Raw genomic sequence first — 26,992 nt, forward strand, 5'->3', positions numbered from 1 at the left:
TAAAGGTCTGTGAATCTTTGAAGAGAAACCTATCCTTCTGTCGTATTACAATTCCCTCTTATTTCATGATCCACAGTCCAAGGAGCTGCCCTCTCTAAGCCAGGGGACTGGCTGTGGGAGCCCCCACCTCTGAGGTTCTCGGAGAGTTCCAGGTATTTTTGCCATTGTACTGGCAAATAAAATGTGCATATTTTGGGTGAGCTCTTAGAAACAGTATTTTACATTGATGGCTTAATTATCGTGACAGAGCAGGTCGTGTGTGTCAAAACACCCGTGAGGTAACTCGGTTTCCCATTTCTCATTCTTGTGACCCCCAGCTTTCAACCTGGGAAGTGCCTTTAATATGCCAATTAAAGCGCACTGATCTACTTTGACAGTCTTTGGAGAAAAGGCAAATATGGAAGGAATGCTTTTTAGTCATAGAATTTATATTCCAAGCTCCAAAGTTTCTGAATTTAGGATGAGAGTCAGTATTTATTTACTAAATCATGTACCTATTTATATAGATCTGAGCTAAACACATATATACGCATTAGTCTCTCACTTGTCAAATTAATGGGGGTTTTGTGCTTTGTTTTCTTTAAATACAGATGCATAAAATTTTGCATGATTTTCCTGAAGATGAAAGAATACCATATATATATGTAATACATTTTTATTTAGAAGGTGACATAGTATAGTTTCTCTGTATCATACAGGGCGGCTATAAAACCAATGCCTTGTGTGTCCTTCGACAATTTATCTCTCAGTCTCGCTTGCTTCGTCTGTTAAATAGCGGTGATAATTCCCAACTCATCGTGGTCATGCACAGTTAAACGCCGTCTTGCTCTTGTGTCGCCAGTGTTTCCTGTTGTGTCTCGTGAGTTCCTCAGCACCTATGCTTTGCTCTGATAGAGGTCAGGTCAGGGTTCCTCCCAGGGGCCCACACAAGTCATTTTAGCGCTGTTTCCAGGAATCAGCCAGACTGTTAGCACTGTCTCATCTTTAAGTTAAAGATACAGAGACATCCAGTCACAGCAAGTGCTTGGAAGGGAGTGAAACCGGCTTTGGAAATCATTTCCTCATGACAAAGTGATGATCGTACTCTCCTCCAAGATGAATTGCAGTTATAGAAAGGACTGCTGTCAAAAACAAGTGTCTGATTTATTCATTCGGGAATTTGAGACGATGTGTCTGAAGTCTGGGAATAATTTTTAAATTCATCTGTCTGCCTCTTAACTAGGAAGCTCACATAACCACGGATGCACAGAAACACTGGCTCCTCAAGGGTCCCTTTCTCCCGGCCACCTTGCTCTCCAGCTGGGCTTAGCCTTCTAACCGTGCTTGATGCCATACTCCTCAGGTATTTCTCTTTACCCTTCCACCGCTTCCCTGTTCATTTTCTCCATGTTGCTGCTTTGGCTTGCTGGGAAATGTCAGAGCAAGGTGCCCGTGTGTCCCATCCAGGGTGCGCCTGGTTCATCCTGCTGTGGCCTGGGCCCTGCAGGAGACACTGGGTGCGAGGTCTCCACCTGGAATTGAGATGTTTCAAGCGCCTGCCTGGTCTCCTCAGCTGTGGAGGTTCTGCTGAGAAACGAGGGTAATGAGACAGTGCTGCGTGGCTGCATGTTGGTAGGACCGCTGATGAAGGCTGATGAACATGAACGAGTTTCTGGAGGCCTAGGATGTTTCAAACACTGCCCTTGAGGACAAGACCGGCCTTGGATAGGTGCAACTCTTTCACTTGTTGGCTTCTTTCTTCCCTTCCCTGCCTCCTCCCTTGCCCTTTTTTCAGTAGCAGACCTGTGCCAGCCGGCCACAGTGCCTTGTCTCACGCAGCATAGGGCATGGTGGGAATAAAGCCATGTAGAGCAGGGCTCAGCACACATTGCAGAAGTAAGAACTGAGTCTTACACGCTGTATACATTATTTAATAAAAGAGGTAAATTTTGAATGTAATTGCCAAGAAGCAAAGAATTATGTTCTGTTCAAAGGCAGATAAGAAAATGTGTCACCTGAAACCTGTATCTTTTTATTAACCAGTGTCACTCCAAAAAATTCAATAAACATTAAAATAAAATAAAAAGAAAATAAATATTTTATAGACAACACTTGGAGTTCAGTTTTCTTAAAACCTCACCTCAAGTGGATGGGGAGTTCACTTTTGGAAGAACAGAAAGCCTTTTGCTTCCCCACTCTGCTCCCCTCAATCATAAAACGTTCCTACAACCATGTGATAGTTAATTTTGTGTGTCAACTGGACTGGGGCATGGGGTGCCCAGTACCTGGTCAGACGTTACTCTGGATGGGGGAGAGGGTGTTTCTGGGTGAGTGGTAGACTGAGCAAGTCAGCTTGCCTTCCCCATGTGTGTGGGCTTCACCCACGTGGGCCTGACCCAAACAGAGAGGCAAGCCCTCCCCCAGTGAGAGGATTCGGGCTGCCTGATGGCTTTCCACCTAGACGTCAGCTTTTTCCTGCCTTTGGATTTCAACTGGGTCCTGAGCTACTGTGCTTAGCAGTTTGCTCCCTCACTAAATCCTCAGCAATTCTTTGAGCTAGGGTTAATTATATATTCTCTGCAGAACTTATATGTCGGAAACCACCCAATGCCATCAAAATAAACATTCCTGAAGTAAATTATGGTATATCCTATAAGATGGGCCTGTAGCCATTTAGAACTATAAAGATATCAGTGAAATACTTTCACATGACGATAAGCATGTTTGAAACCTTATCTGTTGTCCATCTCTCCTAGTAGACTCCCAGCTCCTCAAGGAGGGACGCAGGGTGATATTCACCTTGTGACATCAGGGTCTGCCATGGACCCAACGAATGAGTGCCTAAGTGCATGTGCAGTGGAGCGCACGGGAGCACACCGGGCTCGAGCTGTGCGCGCGCGCGTGTGTGTATGTGTACCTGTGTGTACTTTGTGAACCTAAAAGCAGAAAATATTACAGTATTAAGAAAAATGCCGTTCAAAGATATAAGGTATTAATTGGGTCAGAGAGATTTCCTGGGTTTAGACAACTATATGGGTGGTTTGAAGAAAATGGTGAAAATAGAGAAAAGATGATTCCAATTTTGTCAGTGAAAGGAATTGTTGGGGTGGGACTGTCCACACTGAATTCTTTCTGTGGGTGAGAAATGGTCAGAGGGCCCCACTTGGGCTGAGGTTGAAGGTCTAGCTCATTAAGGTAGATGGTCTGTGAATTGGAAGTTTCTGAAATGCTGGGTTTTTACAATGAGAGAGTTCTTCACCCATCCGTATTCCTGAACCAGATGCTGACTCTGGTGCACCTTGGGTAGTGGGCAGTTTAGATCTGAGGACTAGTCTGTCATGCAAATAGAGAGAACGTTGTCCCAAACAGGCCTGGGATTGGAAAGGAAGACACCAACTTGCTAATTAGGAGCTGTGAGCTGCCTTACTTATTGTTACTGAAATATTATCTGTGCTCTAGTATAGTATTCACTCGCTTTTTATTTAAGAATCCTGAATTGTTTTGTAGACTGTAGATAACGGCCATTCTAGGGTCACCCCTCCTTTTGAAGAAAATACTAGATTTCATCCCAAAGAGACAAGGTTCAGTGTTTTGGTTTGTTGTTATAGATCTTGATGGCTTCTGAATAATTCATTTTTCTCATCCTTTTGAGTAACATTAACTGTTAAGGTCTTTATAGAATAAAAACAGAATTTATAGCATTTTAATGTATATTTATTTTTATTGGGTGGTTACATCCTATTTTCTCTTATATGTTCATTTAAATCACATGAAAGTCTGTCCGAAATGGCATTGTCATGATGGTTCTGGGAACCATGCCTTTGACTGCATGGTTTTTACGGCTGGTTTACATATCCTGGTGTTTCTGGCCTTCCTTCATGTGTAAATTCTAGTTGCACCTCCAATACCATAGAGGAATTGACTGATGGTAAAGCAAACATTCTACAGCATGCTATTGGGAATGTTGGGTTCATTACTATAAAGCTATTATATTTGATCGGTATTTTCAGAGCTTCCTAATACTGTAATTTATTGGTGCTTCTTAATGTTCTCTTTTAATTATGTATAGGCTCAATGTATAATATGTGCTGTAGTGAATCTTTTTCACACAAAAAGAGCAGCACATGCCCAACACTATCTTTGATTAGAACTATTAAGCTCAACAGCTTGTATTTAATGAGCACAGTGCTAATTATATAGTCAACTGGGAACTATATATTAGGATAAAGCCATTTTGATATATAAGGTGCCAAAGGAAAATTGGCTAACAAGAAAGGGAATAGCCTTATATGTGGTTAAGATGTCAAATGAATAATTTTAACTCACAATCATTTTTTACAGAGAATACAAAAATTGGGTTTTTATTTTTAGTTCCTCCTCTTCCCTTCTGAGTTAAATGATGGAAAGTGACTCTCTGTCCCTAAACTACTCTTATACATCATTCAAAAGAGCCCTGACAGGCTGGCCCCTCTGGTGGTGGTGAGATTTATGGCTCTCTGTTCCTTGGTGTTCCATTACTGTCTCCACATCGGACTGATTGGTAGGCAGTGGAGAGCAAGGAAGGGGAGGCAGCCACGCACAGCCAGCTCATGTCCATCATTTTAATGAACTGCGTAGGCATGGTTAACATCGTCCTGACTCCTGCAGCAGCAGTGATGACCAGATCTTCTAAAATGTTCCCCTCCCTCATTGGTGTTGCAGGGCCCACTGGAAAATGACCTGGTGGTTCACGTCGCGGTCATAGCAGAAAGCCAACGGTAGGAAGACCAGATGGGCAGTGTGTGCTTTTGGTGGGGGGCTGGTTGCTTTATGCTCACAATATTGAGAATGGAAGCAGATTCAGTTCAGAGACCCCTTGACAGGGTTTTAAGGATGCCATTAATGTCACTTTAAGTGCCAGGATAGCACTCTTCTCATGTTTAACGATAATTTTGTTGTAGTTGATGTGAATATTAACGACTGTGGCCAGTGCCAGTGTTGCCTGGGGTGCAGTTTTGAGACATTAATACAAACAGATTACGGGGATTCCCCAAATTAGTGCCTACCCCGTTGGCCTGTCCCCAGAGCTCCCATCTGATGTTTTGTGATGAACCCAGGGGCCTCTGGATTGCAGAGCAGATGGCGCACTGCTTACCGTAACAAACTAAACCCTGCTCTAATCAGCTCACTCTTCCTCCCCTCACCAGTTCCACATTGCTCAGTGCAGTGTCTCAAAGTCTCTCTCTTTTTTTGCCTGTGTTCTTTAGCCTTCAGGTTTTCCTCAACACGTATGGAATCCAAACGCAGACTCCTCAGCAGGTGGAGCCCATTCAGATCTGGGCCCAGCAGGAGCTTGTGAAGGTACGTGTTCTGTCTCCTTACTGTCTGCTTTGTGGGGGTAGGGGCAGGGCACTAGACCTCGAGCCAGGAAGTGCTTTGAACCTCCGCCTCCAAGACAGGGCCCCTCATCCAAAAGTCCTTCTGAGTGAGTTGGAAAACCCACCTTACCAGACACTATTACTAAAAAACAGCTGCACCCTGTGTACATTACACTCATGGGGCTTGTTGATTTCCGCTCCTTGCTGAAGCTCACTGAGTACCTGATAAAACTGCCTTAATGTTCGCCGTTATGTCAGATGGACCTCCACATTTGACCTGGTTAGTCCCTTTCATTCATTGCTAAGGAAACCTTCTCATCTAAACATTTTTTGATAATAACTACTTTTTTCTGTTGCCTTACTATTTGTAATCTGAAGTGATTCCTAACCCGGTTTACTGGGTCTCAAAACAATGATAAAATAGCATCTGGGTGTGTCTTTAATGCAGTGCACACCTGTCTGGATTGAGGTAAATGGTGACCTGAGGCCTTTTGCACGCACTGCCTGCAGTGGGCACGAGTGTGTGTGTTTAGGAATATTCCTGCTCCTTGGGGACAGGAACTCGTTGACTTCCACTAGTTATTTACAAACTACCATTCTTAATTGGTAGTTGTTCAATACAGAAACAAACTCCTCAGTGTTGGGTAGGATATTAGAGTGTCTCTCAGTGACCAAGATTAAGTCTACTAAGTTGATCTGTGGTCAAAGCACCGATGCCCCAACAGAGTGTGACAGCTTAGAGAGCAGCTGCACACCGCATGGGGACACAGGGCCTCAGGCTTGCTGCTGACCGGCCTGCACCTTAGTGCCCGGCAACACAGCCAGACCAGTGCCAAGTCATTATAGCGGAAAATGCATAGACGGCCTGGTATGTCAAAGGTGCTGGTGGAATTTCCCACTAGGAAAATATTTAGATTGAAATACCACATGCCGAAGTGATGTTTATCCTACTGGCAGTCATTCTCATATTTCATGACCACAAACTGAGGGAGACATTTTCTGCAAAGGGCACTATCTTTAATATACCAAGATCTCTTACAAATCAAAAAGAATGACAAATACCCAGTAGAAAAGGGGAAATATGAAAAAATATATAGAACATACAAATAGCCATTAAATATGTCAGAAAATGGTCAGCAACAAAACATTTGAACACAGTAGTTTAAAACTAAAGTGAAATCTCTTTTTGACCCAAGAGAGTGGCAGAAATGGCCTCTGCACTGTGAATGCCAACGTAAATTGGTCCATTATTTCTGGAGGATGACCTCGCTGGCATTGTGTTTCAGAGAATGTATCTTCTCTTCGATCCAGCGTGTCTGGGACATTGTCCTGCAGAAATAATAATGCACTGTCCAAGGGTGCTTATTATTTTTGAAGTAACAAAAAATGGGGAGCTCCCTTCCCCAGGGGATCATGTCAAACTTTCCCAGGGAATTGGTCTAAACTAGGGGAGCAGGCTTCTTGGTTGGATTAAGAGCTCAGCTCTGGCACTGATTAACTCCTAATTCATTTCCAACCTGCCTGCTTTTACCTTGTAGGAATTCTAGAAGTTTCTGCTCCACTGGGGCACATTTCCCTTCTAATATTTCTACAGACATTTTCCGAGTCTTTCCATTTCTTCAGTCATTTCAACATTGAAATGTAGATGAAATGCATAGGCAGTTTACCACCTTAAAGCTGGAACATCACAATTTTAAGTTTTAAAAAGTGGGACACCAAGCAGATCAGTTTATGAACCCATTTATGTCAATGTCTACACATTGATATGTGTGATGGGCATGTGTTCACCTGTGTACTTTAACAAGCTACAACCCCACCTTATGCTTCTGGTGATTGCTTAGGGATCACAATAAATTACCATCCTTTTAACATGCACCAAAGTTGCCTAAGGGGTTGTGGGAGTAAACAGGACCATTTAGTTGTAGCATTTGGCTTAAAATTTTCACAAAATTCATATAATCATAAAAATCAATAAAGACATTTCCACTTTGGTGAGAAGTACTTGAAGGAGGTTATCTGGTAGGAGATGTGTGGCCCTCGTTTTTAAAATGTTAAATAGCCAGATTTTTAATCACACAGAAAGCATTTGTCTCCTCACGTTCTTTCATAAATCAGAGCCATGTCAGCTGTGCATCTATGACAGTCTTGCTCTCACATCTCCCAGTGACTAGAATCTTAGTGGACACCATTGGCCAGCTTGTTTGCCTACAAGTCCATAGAATAAGGTTTCCTGCCTCTTTTTCTCTGGAAAGATAATAAAATTAGCAGGGCAGTAGTTGGGGGGAAAGGGGCAAAGGAGGAAAATAATGGATTCTTGCCTGACTCTGATTTACAAATTTGTGTCTTACAGGCTTATTTCCATCTGGGCATCAATGAGAAGTTAGGACTCTCAGGGAGGCCGGACAGGCCCATTGGCTGCCTCGGCACATCCAAGGTACTCATGAACTTTCCCTGTGGAGCAGCGTTGAGGTCACAGCACCACAGACTGAAACGCTTATCCTTGGGCTCACCCTCTGAATTATCCTTTTTCACAAGCCAGTCTTATTATTTGTTTCGTATGATATGACAGAAGTCTCCTGGGGATGAACAAGCTTCCCTCTTGCTCTGTTATTTCTAAGCATCCTAAGGTGCCTGGTTATAGTGGCATCTACTCACAGAGGCTTTGTTGGCCTTAGTAGAGGTGACCATGTTCACTGACATACTGATTCAGGCAGGAAACTAAAGTTTCTTAATAGTGTGTGTCTTTGTACAAGGCATATTATTTTATTTGCTTATTCAGAATGAGACATCAGTTTTCATTTTTACTAGGACCTTTTCCTCTGGTTGGCTTTGTATTTATTTTTAATTTCTCCCACAGATTTATCGTATTCTCGGGAAGACTGTGGTTTGTTACCCGATCATCTTTGACCTTAGCGATTTCTACATGTCTCAAGATGTTTTGCTGCTGATAGATGACATCAAGGTAGCTTCTGAACACCTTCTTATCAAAATGGATGACTTTGTTCCCACTAATTTTATCATAGGTTCTCACGCCCAGGGCTCCCGGACCTTTGACCCTGGGTCACACAGTGTGAAGCATGAAAGTAAAGCCACAGGCCTTGGAGAAAGTGGAGTCACTTGCAGTCTTAGGGATAGATGGAGTCTGGTCTATATAAAGTCATATGGCTGGTTGGAAACCACGTTCCTATGACACCAATGGATTATCCCATTTTGAACAAAAGTTGAGTTAGCAAAAGAATTGTGTTATGAAGAATGTGAAGGAAAACCTCAACTAACTCGTAACGCCCAATTAGTTAAACCTCCTCCGCCCATTTCCCCTCGGAGAAGCTTAGCGGGCAGAGCCGGACTGCACCCATGAAATGCTGGCCCCACCATTACCAGTCGTGTGACCTCGGGCCAGTGACTTCACTTCTCTGTGTGTCGGTTGTCTCGTCATTATAACGGAATAGGGAGCTGTTGTGAGGATTAGACGAGGTAATGTATGTGAAGCACTCGGAACAGAGCCTGGCACGGGGGAAGCGTATGCACGTCTCTGATGTGATGATGATGGCAGTAGAAACTGAGTCAAAGAAAGAACCTTCACATTTCTGAAGGTCAATTCAGTCCAACCTCTTCTACCTCCTGCACTGTAAGCTTAGTAACGCAGAGTGAGAATTCATCTTCTGGGTGAAACCCTGGGTTGGTTCTTCCTCCCTCGGGCCATTCTTGAACTATTTATTAGGCCACACAAAAAAGCATCCTTACGTCCTGGGTGCACTGATTCTCTTAAAGACGAAGTTTAAAGTCAAAGTGGTTTCTCGCTGAACCTGAGCATGTTCCTACTCGCAGGCTTGTATGCACTAGAGCACTTCTGCCCTAAGTAGTCTGGATCCCCCCGGGGTGGGCTGTGAGATCGGGGCATGTGAGGGTTTTGCTGGCTCTGTGTCGCTGGTGGCTGAGCACGTGACATGGCGCCCTGCATCGTTCTTGTCTTCACAGAATGCCCTGCAGTTCATTAAGCAGTACTGGAAGATGCACGGGCGCCCCCTCTTCCTTGTGCTCATCCGGGAAGACAATATAAGGTCGGTGCGAGAAAGGAGCGAGGGCACCAGTCCCGCCGCCACTAGCACTGTGCACCTTGGGAAGCAGGGCCTCCCCTCATGTTTGCGTTCCTCTCCGGCTGGCAGAGTACTTTGCGTATGTAAAGGGCACTTGGTATTAGATGGTTAATTTCTCATTCTGCTGTTAATATGCACATTTTGTTCATCTGTTTGTATTTTTAGAGGTAGCCGATTCAACCCCATATTAGATATGCTGGCAGCTTTTAAAAAAGGAGAGGTTGGAGGAGTCAAAGTTCACGTTGACCGACTGCAGGTATCTTTCGGATTGCAATGTGTTTCTGTTGTTAAGACAGTTAATCCAGTTAAGAAACAGCTGTTTCTTGATAGATGCTCTGTGAAGGTGGTGTCTTAAGGGTTGCTCCATACCCACCTTCCTGTTCCTGTTGTCATCATCCTGTTTACCTGATCCTTCCAGTCTGATGCTCGAACGGTGGCAGTGACTCCCCAACCAGAATTTTAGACTTTAGAAGCTTATCTCTAACCTCCCTACTGCATTTGAGGAAGCTGGGCTCCAGAGTGGTGACATGACCTGCTATATAATCTTGGGCTTGTGGGTACAGATACATCTAGCACAGCTGAAAGTCTGTACCCCTTAAACAACAACCCCTCTCCCCCACCCCCACCAGCTCTTGTCTTTCCTTTAATATAGAAAAAGAAAGCAGCCCCTATATGCTCCTCTCGGACCTTAGTTCAAGTGCTTCCAGGTTTCCTTAGCCCACCCGGGGCTCAGCCTTCCTCCCAGGCCCCTCCCCCAGGACCCTCCGTGCATTCACTCAGCCCTAATTCCTGCTTTCCAAGTACACTGGCTCCTTTCAGGATCCCTGTGTGTAATCGGAATCTTTTCCTCTTCTGCTGTTACTGTGTCCTAGAGTTGCCTTCTAAGTCATACTTTAATTTTGTCACTTAGGTCAGTGTCACCTCTTTAGTGACGTCTCCAAGAGTGGAATTAATTTCTCCTTCCAGTGTGCTTCTGTGGCATTTTGCTCAGACCTTTGCTTCAGCTCTTATTTTAGGTGTAGTGAGTTTCCTGTATCTGCTTCTCTCTGTGGATTAAAGCTTCTTTCAGGCCAAGCTTTGCTCACGTCTATACTAGCACAGTGCTCTGCTCTCTGCTCTTCTCCCTGTAGGAATTGTGTAAAGATTAGTTCATTGATTCCAGATGTTTATGGGCTCCCTCACTGGGAGCTACGGATGTAGGGATGAAAAATACACATGGTCCCTGATCTCTTATTCTAGCCCATTCTAGATGGGGAGCCAACAGGAAACAAAGCTGGGGGGTTGCAGATTGATGACAGATTGGGTCCTAGATGGAATGTTTGCTTGGAAAGGACCCAGTAGGATATGCCTGAGTATCACAGAGCAGGAGACCTTTTTAAATATTATATTGCATATAGGGTGTCCCATATAGGGTGTCCCAAATATAGGGGATCCCAAATATTGGGACACATTTAGGGTTTCCCCAAAAATGTATACATACACTTTGAATAATGACAAAGGCAATGTTTATTAAAATACATTTCATTTTCAAAATTGAGCTGTCAGCTCTTCAAGTGTGTATATATTTTTGGGGACACCCTATGTATAACAATATTTATTTGATTACCATCAAAACTAAGGTATTAATTATAAGTATAATATCTTTTATAAAACTAATTCAGGAGCCTCTGCAACCAACTGAGTCTTTTAAATTAAAAGCTCTAGAGACTATTAATGGAATTTAGCATTTGCCTATTAACTCTGATTAAACAATTACTTTATGGGCTAAATTAGTATTAAGGGTGGGTGAGCTAATAAAAATAGAAAATATTAAATCAAAATTAATTTTCTTATATTTTCAGTATTAGTTATCAGCTTTGAGAATTATTCCTGACTCTTCCTTTATAACCACATTACAGTCCATTATCAAACCAGTTTTCTCTGCTCTCAGATTAGATCCCGAGTCTGACCGTTTCCTGTCACCTCTAGCTCTGACATTGTGGTCCAAGCAACCATCATCTCTCACCTGGATTTTAACAGTCATCTCTTAAATGCCTGCTGGCCATAAGACAGTTACCCTCTTCTATTCTACCTGGTCATAAGGCAGTTAGATTATGTCCCACATTGTAAGCCTTTAGTGACTTCCACTCACACAGAGTGAAAAACGAAGTCTTTCCAGTGGTCTGTGTGCTGCCCCTTCATGATCTGGACCTAGCGATTTCCTATTATTTTTTCCCAAAACAATGTCAGCATTGCATGTTTTCTTTTTGTTTCAAAATAGTCTTGCCCGGCCGGGTGTGGCTCTGCCTTTGAGCATCAATCTAAGATCCAGGAGATTGGAGTTTGATTCCTGGTCAGGGCACATGCCCGGGTTTTGGGCCCGATCCCCAGTAGGGGGCTGCTGATCAATCAATTACTTTCTCACCATTGATATTTCTATCTCTCTCTCTCTCCCTCTCTCTTTCTCTCTCTGAAATCAATAAAAATATATTAAAAAAACAACAAAACAACAAAATAGTCTTTAACATTTTAATAGATCATGAATTTTATTTCAGCTTAAAAGTAACCACAATTCTAAGGTCATCTCATGTTGGCTTCCATATTTATATGACTCATGAACTTATAGCTCAGTGTCTGTGCTCTGCTTCAGGGGGGTTTGCTGTATGTGCAAACCTGCCTGATTTTAGAATGCCCATTTAAGAAATTGGTTATGAGTTGTATATATTGTTAGGTGAGCTTCTTTGAGGTATTACCGTACTTACAGTAAAGCATGTGCCCAGATCTAGGGTTGGGCTTGAGGAGTTTCAGCAGGCACGTCTTCTCTTTGCCTTTCAGACACTAATATCTGGAGCAGTGGTGGAGCAGCTTGACTTCCTGCGCATCAGTGACACAGAGGAGTAAGTCCCTGTGGGTTGTCGTTGTGTTTCTTGAGATTACATTATAAGTGCAGGAAATTGGAAACATTTTTTTTTGGTTTCTAGGCTTCCAGAATTTAAGAGTTTCGAGGAACTAGAGCTTCCCAAACATTCAAAAGTCAAACGACAGAGCAGCGCCTCCAGCACTCCTGAGCTGGAGCAGCAGCCAGATGTCACCATTGCTGAGTGGAGAAATAGGCCGACCCAGGACATTCTGCAGAAACTGCAAGTGAGGAGGGTGCCCTTCCTGGGGCCTGAGTGAGGCTGCCAGAGCAGGAAGCCCAAGGCCAAGTGTGTGCTAATTTGTCCTCTCAGAGAAGGGAGCAGTTAACGTGGCAGTAGACGCCTGTTTGCACCCAGGGCCAGGTCTAAATGAGCATGAATGTCTTACAGATACTTAAGGAGTGGGGAGGAATTGGGTTTTATTGGGTGTGACGTATCGTATGGCCCATTACAGAAGCTAAGTCAGCGGTATTGCTTTGGGACCTCCATTTGTCCTCAGTGCCCTTGCCCTCCTTCGACTACCCGATCTCTCCTTCCCCAGCTTTTAGGTCTGATGTTCCCTTCAGTCTCTCCAGTCATTGAGGAAAGCAATCCTATGACCACATCCATATGACTATTATGTTAGCAACCTAATATTTTACCGTCCCTAAGGTTATTTGCATTTTAAAAGAGGGGGGTGGGGTTAGAGAATAGTAATTATCTGAGGAAATGAAGTTCTAATGGTAGAAATGTAAATATTGTGACATCTTGTTGGGCCATAAAAGTTTGAGCATGTAAGCTAAAAGTAGATCCTGCCAGACAGCATCCATCCTTGTTATTGATCAGTACTGTCTAAGCATATCTATGATGCGCTACACCAAAAGCACGTAGCGCATGCCCCCTCCTCCCTTCATCCACCTCTTCATAGCAGCTTTGTAGCAGCATGGTCTCCATTTATGAGTAAGTGAAGTCAAGAAGGCAGTGGTTAAATGCCTGGGCCACATCTCTCAGAGAGTGGCAAAATGAGTATGAATGCTTGTAGATAGCTTACTTTCTATCCATTGCCTGTCTTGTTTCCTGGGAATTTTGATTATTAAATCCTAGTGCCCCAGGAAGCCAGCTTGGCTACCACCTCTCTCCAGTGTATCTAAGGTGAACAGTTGAGTGGTGTCATCTTGTGCTTGGTGGTGTATCAGTGGCATTTCCTCTTTCCTCGGTTCCATAGCAGAATGTTTCCTCTCTGAATCCTCTGGTTTCGTGATCAGTTACCCTTGTAGTGCCTTTTGTACCCATTGTCACTCCCAGTGATCTATGTTCTCAGGACTGCGGCTGCCTGGCGAGCCAAGTCATCCTGCTGGGCATCCTGCTCAAGAGGGAAGGCCCAAATTTCATCACAAAGGAAGGTAAGAGCACGCATCTGAGAGTATTCCAAGCAGTGGGCCTGCTCTGCTGTTGAGCAGCTACCAAATGTGCGTGATGGATGTCCACCCAACATCACAAGCCACTTTCTTCTCCTTTACATCTTTTTAAAAAAATTTTTAAGTGGGAAATGTTCATTCATACCGCCTGGCATGGAGTAGGCTGTATGATGCGTAAGCTTCTGAATTGCTTAGTGACACTTGGGTGTTTCTCTGATTGTCTGAATGGTATTGGAGCCGGATTCTGCCTGTGACTCTCAACCTCTGGTGACTCCACAGTTGTTTACGGATAGTTTCTGCCTCCAGTTTTACTTTCTGCACGTTTTCAAGCACAGTATTGAATTGTTATAGCTATAAAAATTAGCTACCTCCTAGTCTGCAGCAGCCGTTTGGAATGGAACATGGCACGTGATAGAATTGCACTCTAAAGATTGGTAACAGAAATAGATCACTTCTGACCATGCCCACCCACTCTGCATTCATGATGAAACCCAGTTATCCCTGAAATCCACATTCGAACGTTGAGACACTGCTCTTAAGAACCTTTGAATTCTCCATCATGGTCTGCGTCTGGCATTTTCTAATGCAGAACAATGCAGAATACAACTCGAGTACTTATTGTCTAGCTACTCACAGTTTTTGGTTTATCTGAAAGTCCCCTGTCCAGAGGGGCATGTTGCTTTGGTTAGAAATGGAAATCAAGTCCGTATTTTAAACAGCGGTGTAATTAATACAATCTATAGTTGTGGTAGTGAACTGAACATGATTGCTTATTTGAATAAGGCCTACTTAGTTTTTACATTATTGCAGCTAAGAGATAACCTTCCTGAGTGTTATACATGCTAACTGAATCTTAATTATCTTAATTTAAATCTTAAAAATCTTAATTTTCTTACCTAATTAAAGGCAGAAGAACTTTAAGCAAATTTCAAACAGAATCTCTCATTTCTAATTAGTCTTGAAACTATAAGTATAATCAGAATCCCAATTATATTGAGGACATTCATTGAAATTTATACTTTAAAACAATAGGATTCCAAAAAAGCAAACATTTCACTAGGAACTGAGGTTCTAGAATGATTATTTTAGTAGTGCTTTAAAATAAAACAATATTTATATAAAACAGCTTATCATGAAAATGCTGAGAGAAAAAATTTTAAACCATTTTTATAAACTTGAGAGTAATACTCATCTTTCACTTAGGTATTTGAAAGACTTTAAATGTTTTAAATCTGTAAAACCTTATGAAAATCACAAGCATGTATACAGTCTGAATGTGATTTTATCCAATTACAAAGCTGTAGAAATAAATTCAGGGTGAAATGAAGGTCATGCTCATTGCCCTTGCTTCCTGTTCGGTGCTCTGTCTCATCACCTGGCTAATTTATTGACAAAGCAGACAGGAGAGGAGGACTGACCCGTGAGAGCTGGCGCCGGAGAGCGAAGCCTGTGGCTGAGCAGCGGTGCACGTCAGAGCGATGGTGCACATACAGTCTCCATAGCGTTTTGTTGGACAAATAAGTGAAGAATCATATATATTCAGAGTCTACAGCTTTTGCTCAATTGGCTATATTCTGTTTTTTATTTTCTGCAGTAAATTAAAGTAACATTTTTATTTGTTAAAAACTTAGATTGCATATATTAAGAAAATAAATTTCAAGAAATACAGTACTTACTAAAATCATAGGCTCAAACTAAATAGCAACAAGGGTAGGTACGTATGCACTATCTATTTGGGTTACATATTTAAGTGTGCCAGGTGGTTCAGAACATTAGTGGGTGTGGAGGTACCAACTCGAGTGGAAAGGATGAAAATCCACGAGTGGCTTTTTAAAGGAGAGTAAATGTTATGCATTAAATGAAAACCTCTTTCAACAAAGACTCTCTTATCCGACGTCTAGGTACCGTTTCTGATCACATCGAGAGAGTCTATAGAAAAGCTGGCAGCAAAAAGCTTTGGTTTGTATAAGTGTCCTTGTCATTGTGTTTTATTTTGTGTGTTTTCATAGTCAAGAGCCTGAAGATAATGGACCAGTCTCAAAGGTGTTGTTCATCCTAATTTTCACTTTCCAACCCTGAGGACGTGGCACCATGACTGCTACATCCTGGTGTGTCGTGCTCTCCCAAGATACTAAACATATCTGGGGATAAAGACCCTAGGAACAGAGCCTGGTGATCGTTTGTGGGAGTGGCAGGCTGGTGACCTTGCCCTGCCTTGTCCCAGCAAGTGCTTTAGGCTCCACCTTGTGTTCAGGAAACCTGCCCTGTGGAAGGTCCCATTTCATCACAAGCACAGAATACACTCACGGGCAGTTCTCGCACCACATAGACGGAATAGGTCCCAGGGACGGTAGTGGCTTCATGAAAATGACCAATACGCTCTGCAGCGGTAGACTCTTCCAGGGGTTGAAACACAAACTAGGTAAGTTGAAGTAAAGCAGTTTAAGTTCGCAGCGGGGTAGCATGCCTCAGTGCGTGGCCCTCTTCATTCTGAAGCAGTTCTAACAGTCTTACTGGCAGGATCTAATTAGAAGTAAGAGTGTATATATGTATTTTTTGGTGACCCATTATTTTCTAATTTTGAAAAAAACAAGTCTCAAGACATGGAAGAAACTCCTTCATCTGAGTGAGTCTCGGGTTTCTAATATCTAAAATCAGAGTATTGATAAACAGCCTCTCAGCAGCACTCCAGCTCTATGAGTATAGTGACTATACCCTTCCAACCCAGAAGGAATGATGTAATGGCCCTGTGGTTGAGTCTCAGCTTTCACCGTGAATCCCCAGCATAGTGAGGCGTGCAGGCTCATAGATGTGGCTTCACAGCCAGCGCAGGTCCCCTGTGGTCCATGATCTTCCTTTGGCTAAGCAAACCTGGGTCGTGCTTTATGTGTCATACTTGCATTTTAGATAAATCATTGACCAGCAAACATTGATGGTGCTATTATGTTTAAAAGAACAAACTCGCAAAACTTGTATTTACTGTATTTTCCCTTTCATGGCTTTGCACTGACACACCCAGGTTGGCGGTTCGCTCCGGGGCTGCATTTACCCAGAAATTTTCCTCCTCCATAGCCCCTCACATTACCACCTTACTGGTTCACGGGAAGCAGGTAACACGCAGCAGCGCTGGAGCTGCCTGAGCTGTGGCTTCCTTGCATCGAGGTGGAGTGTGCCCGGCGTGGGGGTGGGGGCTTTTCTAAAGTAGAAGAGTCTGTTTCACTAACTGCACCAGTTATTGACTTAACTTTTACTATTGCATCAATGTTGAGATTGAGGAATAGAAATGCTTTTTATAGGTCAGCTTTCATGGATATCCTGAAATACGAGGAAATAGTTTTAAACCTACATTTTAATTTTTTTTCCATCTAAAAGTTCCACATCAGTTTTTACTTTTGAGGGAGAAAAAAGTCTTATGTATTGCATGTGCTGGGCTTAAAAAAAATCTGTTCTCCTTATAGTCTAAGACTTTTTCAGAAATGTAAAAACAGCTGTGTGAATTCCTCCTCCAACACGCTGGCTTTCTCCAGAAAAAAATGCTGGTATTTCATTGTCACACTTTCCAAAACTGAGCAGAGTGAGCCTTGTAACCCGGGATTTGGTTACCGAGGCACCAAAAGAAACATGATTAAGAATGGCTGTAGGAATAGATGACATGAACCAGGAGGAGATGACATGACAGCTTTAGTCATGAATTTTAATGCAAAACCAGAATTCTCACTGAATTCCTCCTCCTGCCCGCTCCCCATCAGAGGCACAGGCAGGCTCCCACCTTCCTTGTGAAGTTGATAACGGCACAGATGTCTCTGTGGCCAAGGTGAGGTCGAGGGACCCTCCCTAGTCCTGCAGGGTCAGCCTGCTGTCTGGGAAATGTCAACATTTAGGTCCAATGTCTTGGGTTCAATGTTTCCTCCAAATTATTATATGAAGAACTAGTTGTGCATATTTCTAAGTTTCCCTCTCGGGGCCCCTGTCACTCGTCATCTGTCAGATTTGTGAACCTCTAGCCTGCTCTTTTCTTGCCCCCAGGTCGGTGGTGCGCCACGCAGCAAGCCTTTTAAGTAAAGTAGTGGACAGCCTGGCCCCATCCATTACTAATGTGTTAGTGCAGGGCAAGCAGGTAAGTGTCCCATCTCCAGACTTGCACTCAGTCACAGTCACAACAGCTCCTGGGTAGGACCCTTGCTTTTAAATATGACACCCTCAGTGTCCTAGGCCTCCACAACCACGTTCTCAGTACCTCGGGCATGTCTACAGAGGATCCTTCCCCAAGCAGCACCTCGTCTCGGAGATGCAGTTGCCAAACAGAACCTCCCTTTTCCCGCTACCTTACAGCTGTTGTTTTAACCCCTGCATTGACTCAAAATCGGTGAAGATACTAGCCCAGAAAAGGGCAGACAGGTTAGGCTGGGGGCGCCAAGTAGGCAGATAGCAAAGGTCTGTCTCCCTTCTCCTTCATGTGAGACTCTCCCCCGTTCAGGATGCCCTGATCCTTGGCCCTCTGAGCCACCTCTCCCCATCCCCCTCCACCCGTCTAGCTCCTGTCTGCTGCTCCTCCAGCCATCTCTGGTTAGCAGTCCCGCTCTTGGTCCTTGTGACAGGCCTGTGACCCTCTCACAAGCTGCCCTAGGCCCCAGTTATTGAAACATGTCTCTCTCGGGGGGTGGGGGGATGAGCCCTGGAGGTCAGGGCCCACAGCCTGTTCCACACTGTCCCAGGGTGCCAGCCTGGGCCCAGCTCGAGTGGGCACTGGTGGCCATGGGCTGCACTGAGCTGTGCATGTGCTTATGGGAGTGGGATGTGGCTGCTCAGCTTCTGTTATGTTTTCTCTACGCTCTGATTACCTGGCTGAACCCTCGTTTGGTTGGAATGAAAACCTGCTTGCCCTTTCTCTTCCTGGGGAGTATGTGTGCTTGATTGTCGGCTCTTGAACATTAACCCAGGGACAGGGTGAGCTTGAAAGTTATGAAGGTCCTTAACCTTCTTTAATGATATCAACCCATTGCTCCTATTCCAGGGCTCTTAGCTTATTATAATTGACGTTATTTCATCCTGATAGCCAGCTGTTGAAATGTTAGAAATAGCAATTTTATCCTGTAACATTTAACAACAATGAAAAAATTGTTGTAACCTGGATGGGTGACTCTTGAGCATTGTCCCGAACACCAGAAAATGTGCAGGTTCGATCCTGGTCAGGGCACATACCTAGGTTGTGGGCTCAGTCCCCAGTTGGGATGCGTGCAGGAGGCAACCAGTGGATGTTTCTCTCTCTCTCTGCCTCTCTCCCTTCCTCTGTCTTTCTCCCTTTCTCTCAAATCAATTTAAAAAAATGATTGTAAAGAAAATCAATTTAAAGAAAACTCCTGAAAAGAAGTTAAATCACTTTCCACATGTTATTTTTTCTGTTTTCTCCAAATTATTAAGAGGTAGAATTTTCATCCCCATTTGTCAGGTAAACAGACAAGGTACAGGAAGTAACTCATCCATGTCTTCCTCCCTGCAGTGCTCACCTCCAGCCCAAGTCCTGTGCTATCACCCTGCCCTGAGCCCATCTGAAGGGAAGTAAACAGGCTCTGGGAAGATGTTTTCCTTGGGTTTATCCCTGAGCTATATCTGAAAATACAGTTAATTTCTCTACACCTGAGCACATGAGAAGGTTTTGGAGATCTTTGAGGTCGCTGGCACCTGACCTTTGGGGAGAAAGTGGGTCATGTCCACTTCACATGCTATCTAAAGGTGGCCTGTGGGTCATGTCCACTCTGCACGCTGTCTAGAGGTCACCTGCAGCCTGTGATCTGAGACCCTGTCCTGAGGCTGTGGCTGGACCGCTGCCCGTCAGACCAGCACATCTCCCAGGGAAACATTCCTGTACACAGTTGCATCAGGGGCATGAGGCCCGTTCACTGACTGCATCTCACCCCTGTACAGTAAAGAAGTGAGGGTGGAGCATCCAAAGTTTGCATCTGCTCATCTCTGAAAACTGAAGCAGTATTTCTGCAAAGCACGGTCTGGTCACCTCGAGCTCTCTGGGGTGAAATAGGCTTTAGTCGCCGTTGCTTCTGGAGGCCCCTCTGTGCCTTCTGTTTGTTCTCTCCTTCACTCACTGACTTAGTAAACATAATCGCACATGGACTAACTGGTCAGTACCACTCGTGATGCAATAAACTAGAATTTCTCAATTTTCATCCATCACAAAATTGAAGCAAAAGGCCCCATGTTCTGCTCTCCCCTCATCCCTCAGACACAAGGGCCCCTCATATTCTGCTCTCCCCTCACCCCTGCATATACAAGGGCCCCCCGTGTTCTGCTTTCCTCTCACCCCACAGATACAAGGGCCCACACTGTGCTCTCCCTGCCTCTCTAATGGTGCTGGACAGAGGGAGGGAGGGCACGAGGAGGAAGGAGGCCTGCAGACCTTCCGGGTGCACACCGCCGAGGACGGAGCGCACAGACCAGAGATTCCTCTTGCCACTTTCTGCTCACAGCACTTTCTGCTTTGAGTTTTCGTTGCTGCCCCCTCTGTGCTTTCCTGTTGCCCGCCTGTGGGCAGCCACATTGACTTCCCTCCGCGGGGGTGAGAGACACCAGCAAGTGTTTTAGAGTTCACTAGTCATGCCGGCATAACCTTGAAAAGGCGCCAGTGTTGTTGTTGAGCAAGCACGAGAAACTAGAAAAGGAGTGAGACGTCCTACCAGATGTTAAGTGTATAGACTGCAGGAAGGTGAAACTATTCAATGTGTCCTGGTTTCTCTGGGGACTCTCTAGTGCTACAGTCATTCTGAATAATTCTCTCTTAATAGTTATTTATATTCCTTCCCCGCTTTTAGCCACTCACCTTCACTCCCCGAACTGGGGCCTTTACCTGCACTCAGATTTCAGTTCAGACTCTGAACCATAGGAACCCCGGTGGGAATCATGCTGTCAAAGCCATTTTCATAAAAAGCGGGAGCAGTTATTCCACCTAATTCCCTAGCTCCTGTAGAGTAATTTCAGCCTGCCAGTCATCTCGAGCCCTGAGTTTTTTCTTTTACCTTTTAGCAGGTAGGAGATTTTTATAATAAAATTCCACCTCTCATAGGTAACTCTGGGTGCCTTTGGGCACGAGGAAGAGGTGATCTCGAACCCTTTGTCTCCGAGAGTGATCAAGAACATCATCTACGACAAGTGCAACACCCATGACGAGAGGGAGGCAGTCATTCAGCAGGAGCTGGTCATCCACATCGGCTGGATCATCTCCAACAGCCCCGAGCTGTTCAGTGGCATGCTGAAGATCCGCGTGGGGTGAGTCAAGCACCGTGTGTTTGCGTGAAGTCTGCATCATCCTCCATCAGACTGGGCCTCTGGGTGAGGGCTGCCCTGGGCCTGGTGGGTGTTTAGAAGGTACACCTTGCCCCGGCCAGTGTGCTCAATGGTTAGAGCTTTGACCTGGCATCGAATAGTCTCTGGTTCGGTTCTGGTCAAGGGCATGCACCTGGGCTGCAGATTCGATCCCCACCCTGGTCTGGGGCACATGGGAGGCAACCAATCGAAGTGTGTCTCTCACATCAATGTTTCCCCCCCCCCACTCTCTCTAAAAATCAATGGAAAAAGTGTCATCAGGTGAGGATTAACCAAAAAAGAAGATGCACTGTTCCCCTGAGTCATAGAGGCAACATCTGGTTGTGAAGAAATGAACACCAGTGGCCTGAAAGGGTCCTGCTATGATGTAACTCCCATGTGAGACAGTGAAGTGACTCTCCTTCAGTCAGTCAGACTCCAGGGATTAAAACAGCTACATCCTGTGAAAAAAAAACCCGAGAACATTAAGCACAATTCTTATAACAACTCCTGTAAATAAAAAGGAAAAGCCTTAAGAGCAGAGTGATTTTCAGTAAATATTCTGCTTGTATCCATTCTCAACCAAAGTTGAAATTTTTAAAAAATATATTTTTATTGATTTCAGAGAGAAGGGAGAGAGAGAGAAACATCAGTGCTGAGAGAGTCATTGCCTCCTGCATGCCCCCCACTGGGGATCAAGCCCGCAACCCGGGCATGTGCCCTGACTGGGAATTGAACCATGGTCTCCTGGATCCTAGGTCAATGCTCAACCTCTGAGCCATGCTGGCTGGGCCAAAGTTGGATTTTTAGTCATGCAATCCTAAGTGCGCTGTGTGGAAGAGAAATTAAAAGTTAGGCTTTGGTGGTCTTGAATCTTCTTAAAAATTTTGTGAGCAGGTGGAGAGGCAGGTGGACTGGGCTATTAGCATCAGCAGAACTGGTCAGTGACCTGGGGTAATGACTCCACCTCTCCAGCTTCACTTTCATAACAGCCTTATAACAGTGGCTTTATGGGACAGGAAATGATTGGTGTTTAAAAAGCCTATCACAACCTAACAGTATAAATGTCACTTTTCTCTTTTTAAATATATTTTTGATTGCAAGCGTATCACGTGAATATGTTCTAATGGTAAGAGAGTCTAATGATAGCTGAGCATACGGAGTAACCTAATGCGGGGCCGTTGGGGGAGGTCCTCAAGGGTTTGGGAAGCACACGGAGTCTGTCTGTCGGGCACAGATGTGCGTGACGGGTGAGCTTGCTCGCTGTGTAATCGGATCCTCAGCGTCTTCACTATTTCTTTTCTCCTTGATCCTCGATTGCTAATCAAAGTCTTAAAAATTTTCTTATTATGGTTATGGATTTGTCAGTTCCTCTTTGCATGTTTACCATTTTCCTTTACACATTTTAAAGCATCGTTTTTTGTCCATGTTACTTTATAGCTTTTCAGCACATCTTCCTTTGTGTCATTTATTACTTTTCACTTGAATTCTTTAAATTTTTTAACTTCAAGCACCTACAGTAGTGTAGGGAACGGTATGGTAAAGCCCTGTGTGTCTGCACTGTCACCAGCTTCAGCGCTGTCATCGCGAGGCCAGTCTATTTCATTCATACCCCACCTACTGCGCATCCACCCACCACCCGCACTCCCCTCTGCATTGAAAGCAAATTGTCATGTCATTTAACCTGTAAATACTTCATATGTCTCTAAGAGTTAAGGACGTTTTAAAACTATAACCACAATTACCATTACAATGCAGAAACAGCAACAGAATTTCCCCGTCTGATCTTACTGCTGGCCTGTTTTGCCCTCCCTGCCGTTGTTAGCCTGGTGTGTGGCTGTCCACGCCTTTACCTTCAGGGCTCTGTTTTCATTTTGTATAGATTTTTTATATTCAGTATTTGTGCTGGATTTATTTTTAATCCAATCTGAGATCATCTTTTAATAGCAATATATATTTCACATTTGTGCCATTTAAAAAACATTTTTCCTTCTCCTGCTTTCTGTGTGCCATGCTTCCTTCACTTTTCCCTCTTCATTACTATTGGACTGAGCTCCCTTTCACTTCTTAGTTTTAATTTTGCACATGAGCATTAAGCACTTAATGAAAAACAATTACCTATTTTTTCCTTTGAAAAATTACATATAGAAAACCCAGTTGCTTAGGTCCTGGCCAGGTAGCATAGTTGGTTAGAGCATCGTCCTGATATGCCAAGGTTTCGGGTTCGATGCTGGGTCAGCGCACATGCAAGAATCAACCAATGATGCATCAACAAGTGGAGCGGCAAATCGATGATGTTTCTCTCTCTCTCTCTCCTTCCCTCCTTCCCTCTCTTCCTCTCTCCCTTTCTCTGAAAAATGAGTGTTCCTTTCCAATATTTAGAGACATTCTGAATCAGCTATTAGAACTTTGAATCATACCCTGATTTGTTTTGTCTCTGCTTAGATATTTTCAACCCCAACCCTTCACTACATATGAGGATACAGAGATTGGTCTTTCTTGTGAGTTGTCCCTAAATGAAAGAAATGTGATTCTCCACCTCCATACAGGGTAGGAAGGGGACACTATTGTCACACTCCAGGGATTCTGAGGCTGGCTGAGCAGTGTCGGTTACAACTCTCCCAGAGCACATTTTTTCTAACAACTGTTCTATTCGGGGAGCCTCTCTCGGTGATACCCATCCCCGCAGAGGTTTCAAAAAAGCCTAGAGTCAAAGCTAACACTTGCCCGGGGCTTTTCACTACTGCATTGTTGGTAGTTTCTCCTTAATGCTTATTCAGTATTTGGGGCTAACTTGTGTTTCCTCAAAAATCCAATGGAATTTCTTTTTGTGAATTCAAATCTGACCTGAAGCTTTTTCTCTTCCTGGGAATGAAGTATGTTTAGTTTATTCTTGCCTGGCCAGCGTGGCTCAGTGGTTGAGCATCAACCCATGAACCAGGAAATCACGGTTTGATTCCCGGTCAGGGCATATGCCGGGGTTGTGGCTCGATCCCCGGGGCGTGCAGGGGCAGCTAATCAATGACTGTCATCATTGATGTTTCTATCTCTCACTCCCTTTCTCTGAAATCAATAAAGACATATTTAAAAATATATACATATTTAAAAATAAATTCCTTCCTTTCTGTATCTGAAACTCTATGTGTGTTCAGTGCATTTCATGAGAAATCATATCCCCTTTTTTCCTTCAACTGTGTCACCCCAAATAAAAGTGCTAGGACAGCAGCATGTGGCTCAGTTTTTAACCACAGCAGAAAACTTCCTAATGAAGACATTTGCCAGGAAACTAATTATTCAGTCCCAAAGCTCATCCTGGACTTGATGCTGGTCCCACATTCCCACTGTGAGGATTCAGCACCCTGCCCAACTCCTGATGCATACTCTTCTCTCGTGTGGGGCTCACAGGTCAGCTCTAAACATGAGGACATTTTCAATTGTAATGACAGGGACAAATCTCATTTAAAAAAAAATAAGGAGTCATTTGTCTAAGAAATTTAAATCTGCTAAAGATGGGACTAAATCTTATCTTCCTGTTGGTACCAGTCTAGCTCACAGGGGATGCTCAATAAAATGTGATAGGTTATTTAATATATAGGTTTTAAACAGGCCCAGGGAGCTCGCTTTGAGCTAGTGTTAGGGTTTTAAGAAAAGCAAGAGATAGCATGTCTCTACTCCTTGGAACCCTGTCTCTACTGCAGGGGTGTCGGAGCATTGCAGCTCCCTGTCTGTGGCTGGGTAGTGCCCTGTGAATGGAAAGACGTTTCTGTATCTTTCTAATAAATATTTCATTGTACTTCATCCTTAGTAAGTTTTACGCAGGCCTCAGTTCCTCGAGTGAATGGCTTCCTGGCCTGAAGTTTACTGACAGCAACAAACACGTTTCTTTTTTTTTTTAATCCTCACTCGAGGATATTTTGTCCATTGCTTTTCAGAGAGAGCAGAAGGGAGAGAGAGAGAAAAAGAGAGAGAGAGACAGAGAGAGAGAGACATGGATGTGAGAGAGACACATTGATTGGTTGCCTCCTGCACACACCCTGACTAGAGCTGGGGATGGGCCTGCAACCAAGGTACGTGCCCAGAATCACCTCGCTAACCAGTGAGGCAGACCCGCCAGGGCAACACACATATTTCTTTACAGAATTTCCCTTCAGTGAATTTCAGTTTGCTTAAAATTGATGAGAAATTACAAAGTCCTTGACTGTCAAATTTCTTATAAAATGTTGAATTTGTTGTTCTTCTAATCCACCCCTTTGTGGATTATGGTGATTGCAACAGGATTTTACACAGATCCAGAGGCTGGGAATTTGTAGATACATTCTTTTTTTATTCACCTTCCTTATAAGTTAATTAAAGCATTTCAGGCTCATTCATACCTGACTTTTTACTACTGTTGTTCCTCTTTTTTAAAATGTTGATTACGATTAAAGAGATTGATAACTTGGTTGCTTTTAACACCATACTTCTCCTGAAATGCCAAAATTCACAGAGCTGGATGGACATAAGAAATGAGAACATTTGTGTTCGTCATGAGACCTCTTACCCAGAATTCCCCTGTACCGTGTACACTTTTATCTCTGTTTAGCCTTTCTCTCTCAGGTGTTGGGGATTTTAAATTTATTCACATCACCCACTGCCTTGATTGCTAACCCAGTGGCACATGTTTCCATTCTCTCTTCCCAAGGCTAACCCTGCCAATGCAGTTTCCTCAGCTATACCGCTGTCAGACGCCCCGTGAGCAAATCCACCTGCTCGTGGGAATGGTATTCTAGTCTGATAATGATTTGATTTGCTGCCCTATTATTGATTTGTGCTCCGGCTTTTATGTTGAGATAGATCAAGTTCCTGACAGGCCATTACTGTAAAGACCTGCAATGCGCAGCGCTCTGCTCCGGGCCTGTCAGTCAGCTGCCTGGCAGAGCCCTGCGGACGTGCAGTACAGCTGAGTCCTCTCCCCCGCTGCCAGTGCACCCTCCCTGCGCAGTTAGCTTGTCTACCGACGCCCACTGCTGCATCTGTGATCACAGCCAGGGCCTAGACACTGGCCCACAGGTGCCAGACTGGCATCGTGTGTGCAGCAAAGGAAGAGGAGAGAAGTGCAGCCCTGAGGTCGCTGGCATGGTTTGATGCTCCTCAGAGGCCTTTGCTTTTGACATGGGATGTGAGAGAAGGGAGGGAGATGATGGAGCTCTCCTGCCCGTGTCCTCCCCTCTGTTATGATTAGATCGGTGAGTGGGTGAGCCCTTGGGCTCCAGGTACCAGACAGGAAGCTCAGTCTGCCTATGACATTGTCCCCCTTCCCGTGCCCATCTGAATCAGGCGCGAAGTCCCCACTCTGAGCCTCCCGTCTCCTATGGGAAGGCTTGGGGAAGTGCTTGCAGTTGTCCTTCCACTTGTTAATAGCAACCTGGGAAAATACTTCTCAGCTCTTAAAATAGCTTCAAAGTGGTTATTTAAAAATTGTTTCTGGCTGTAAATCAGTGCATTCTTTTTTGCCGTTGTTGTTAATCCTCACCTGAGGATATTTTTTCCATTGATTTTTTTAGAGAGACTGGAAGAGAGGGAGGGGAGGAGAGACAGAGAAAGAGAAATTGATGTGAGAGAGATATGTACTATGTGCCCTTGATCGGGAATCAAACCTGAGACCCTTCAGTCTGAGGGCCGACGCTCTAACCACTGAACCACACTGGCCAGGGTCATCAGTGCATTCTTGATGCATTTTTTTGTTGTTGTTGTTGTTTTTCAGAAAATATCAGCCATTCTGGTTTACCAGGGATATCAGATCTCCATACACTTTATATTTCCCTGCTTGACTGGCGCATGCTGGAAAGAAAATGACCTATACACACACAATGTGCTTACTAACCTCACAGTGAGGTTAGTAAGCACAGTTTTTTAGGAGGATGAGGTCATTCCCAGGCCTGTACAGGAATGAGTCCTCTCCCCACACCTTT

General features: G+C 44.2%; 1 protein-coding gene across 3 annotated transcripts in view; it reads left to right on the top strand.

Moving 5' to 3' along the window:
* The window catches only part of PHKB (phosphorylase kinase regulatory subunit beta), a 102,855-nt gene that overhangs the window by 65,309 nt on the left and 10,554 nt on the right, over positions 1–26,992 (top strand). For all 3 annotated transcript variants that reach the window (XM_087827049.1, XM_087827047.1, XM_087827048.1), the window contains 12 exons: positions 4,681–4,736; positions 5,226–5,319; positions 7,687–7,770; positions 8,194–8,298; positions 9,315–9,397; positions 9,599–9,689; positions 12,248–12,309; positions 12,394–12,556; positions 13,631–13,712; positions 15,629–15,686; positions 17,754–17,844; positions 20,803–21,005. In XM_087827049.1, the coding sequence (XP_087683175.1) occupies positions 4,681–4,736; positions 5,226–5,319; positions 7,687–7,770; positions 8,194–8,298; positions 9,315–9,397; positions 9,599–9,689; positions 12,248–12,309; positions 12,394–12,556; positions 13,631–13,712; positions 15,629–15,686; positions 17,754–17,844; positions 20,803–21,005 (1,172 nt within the window). The remainder of the gene's footprint in view (positions 1–4,680; positions 4,737–5,225; positions 5,320–7,686; positions 7,771–8,193; positions 8,299–9,314; positions 9,398–9,598; positions 9,690–12,247; positions 12,310–12,393; positions 12,557–13,630; positions 13,713–15,628; positions 15,687–17,753; positions 17,845–20,802; positions 21,006–26,992) is intronic.

The sequence above is a fragment of the Miniopterus natalensis genome, chromosome 18 (genome assembly GCF_054644295.1).
Source record: "Miniopterus natalensis isolate mMinNat1 chromosome 18, mMinNat1.hap1, whole genome shotgun sequence".
Taxonomy (NCBI): Eukaryota; Metazoa; Chordata; class Mammalia; order Chiroptera; family Miniopteridae; genus Miniopterus; species Miniopterus natalensis.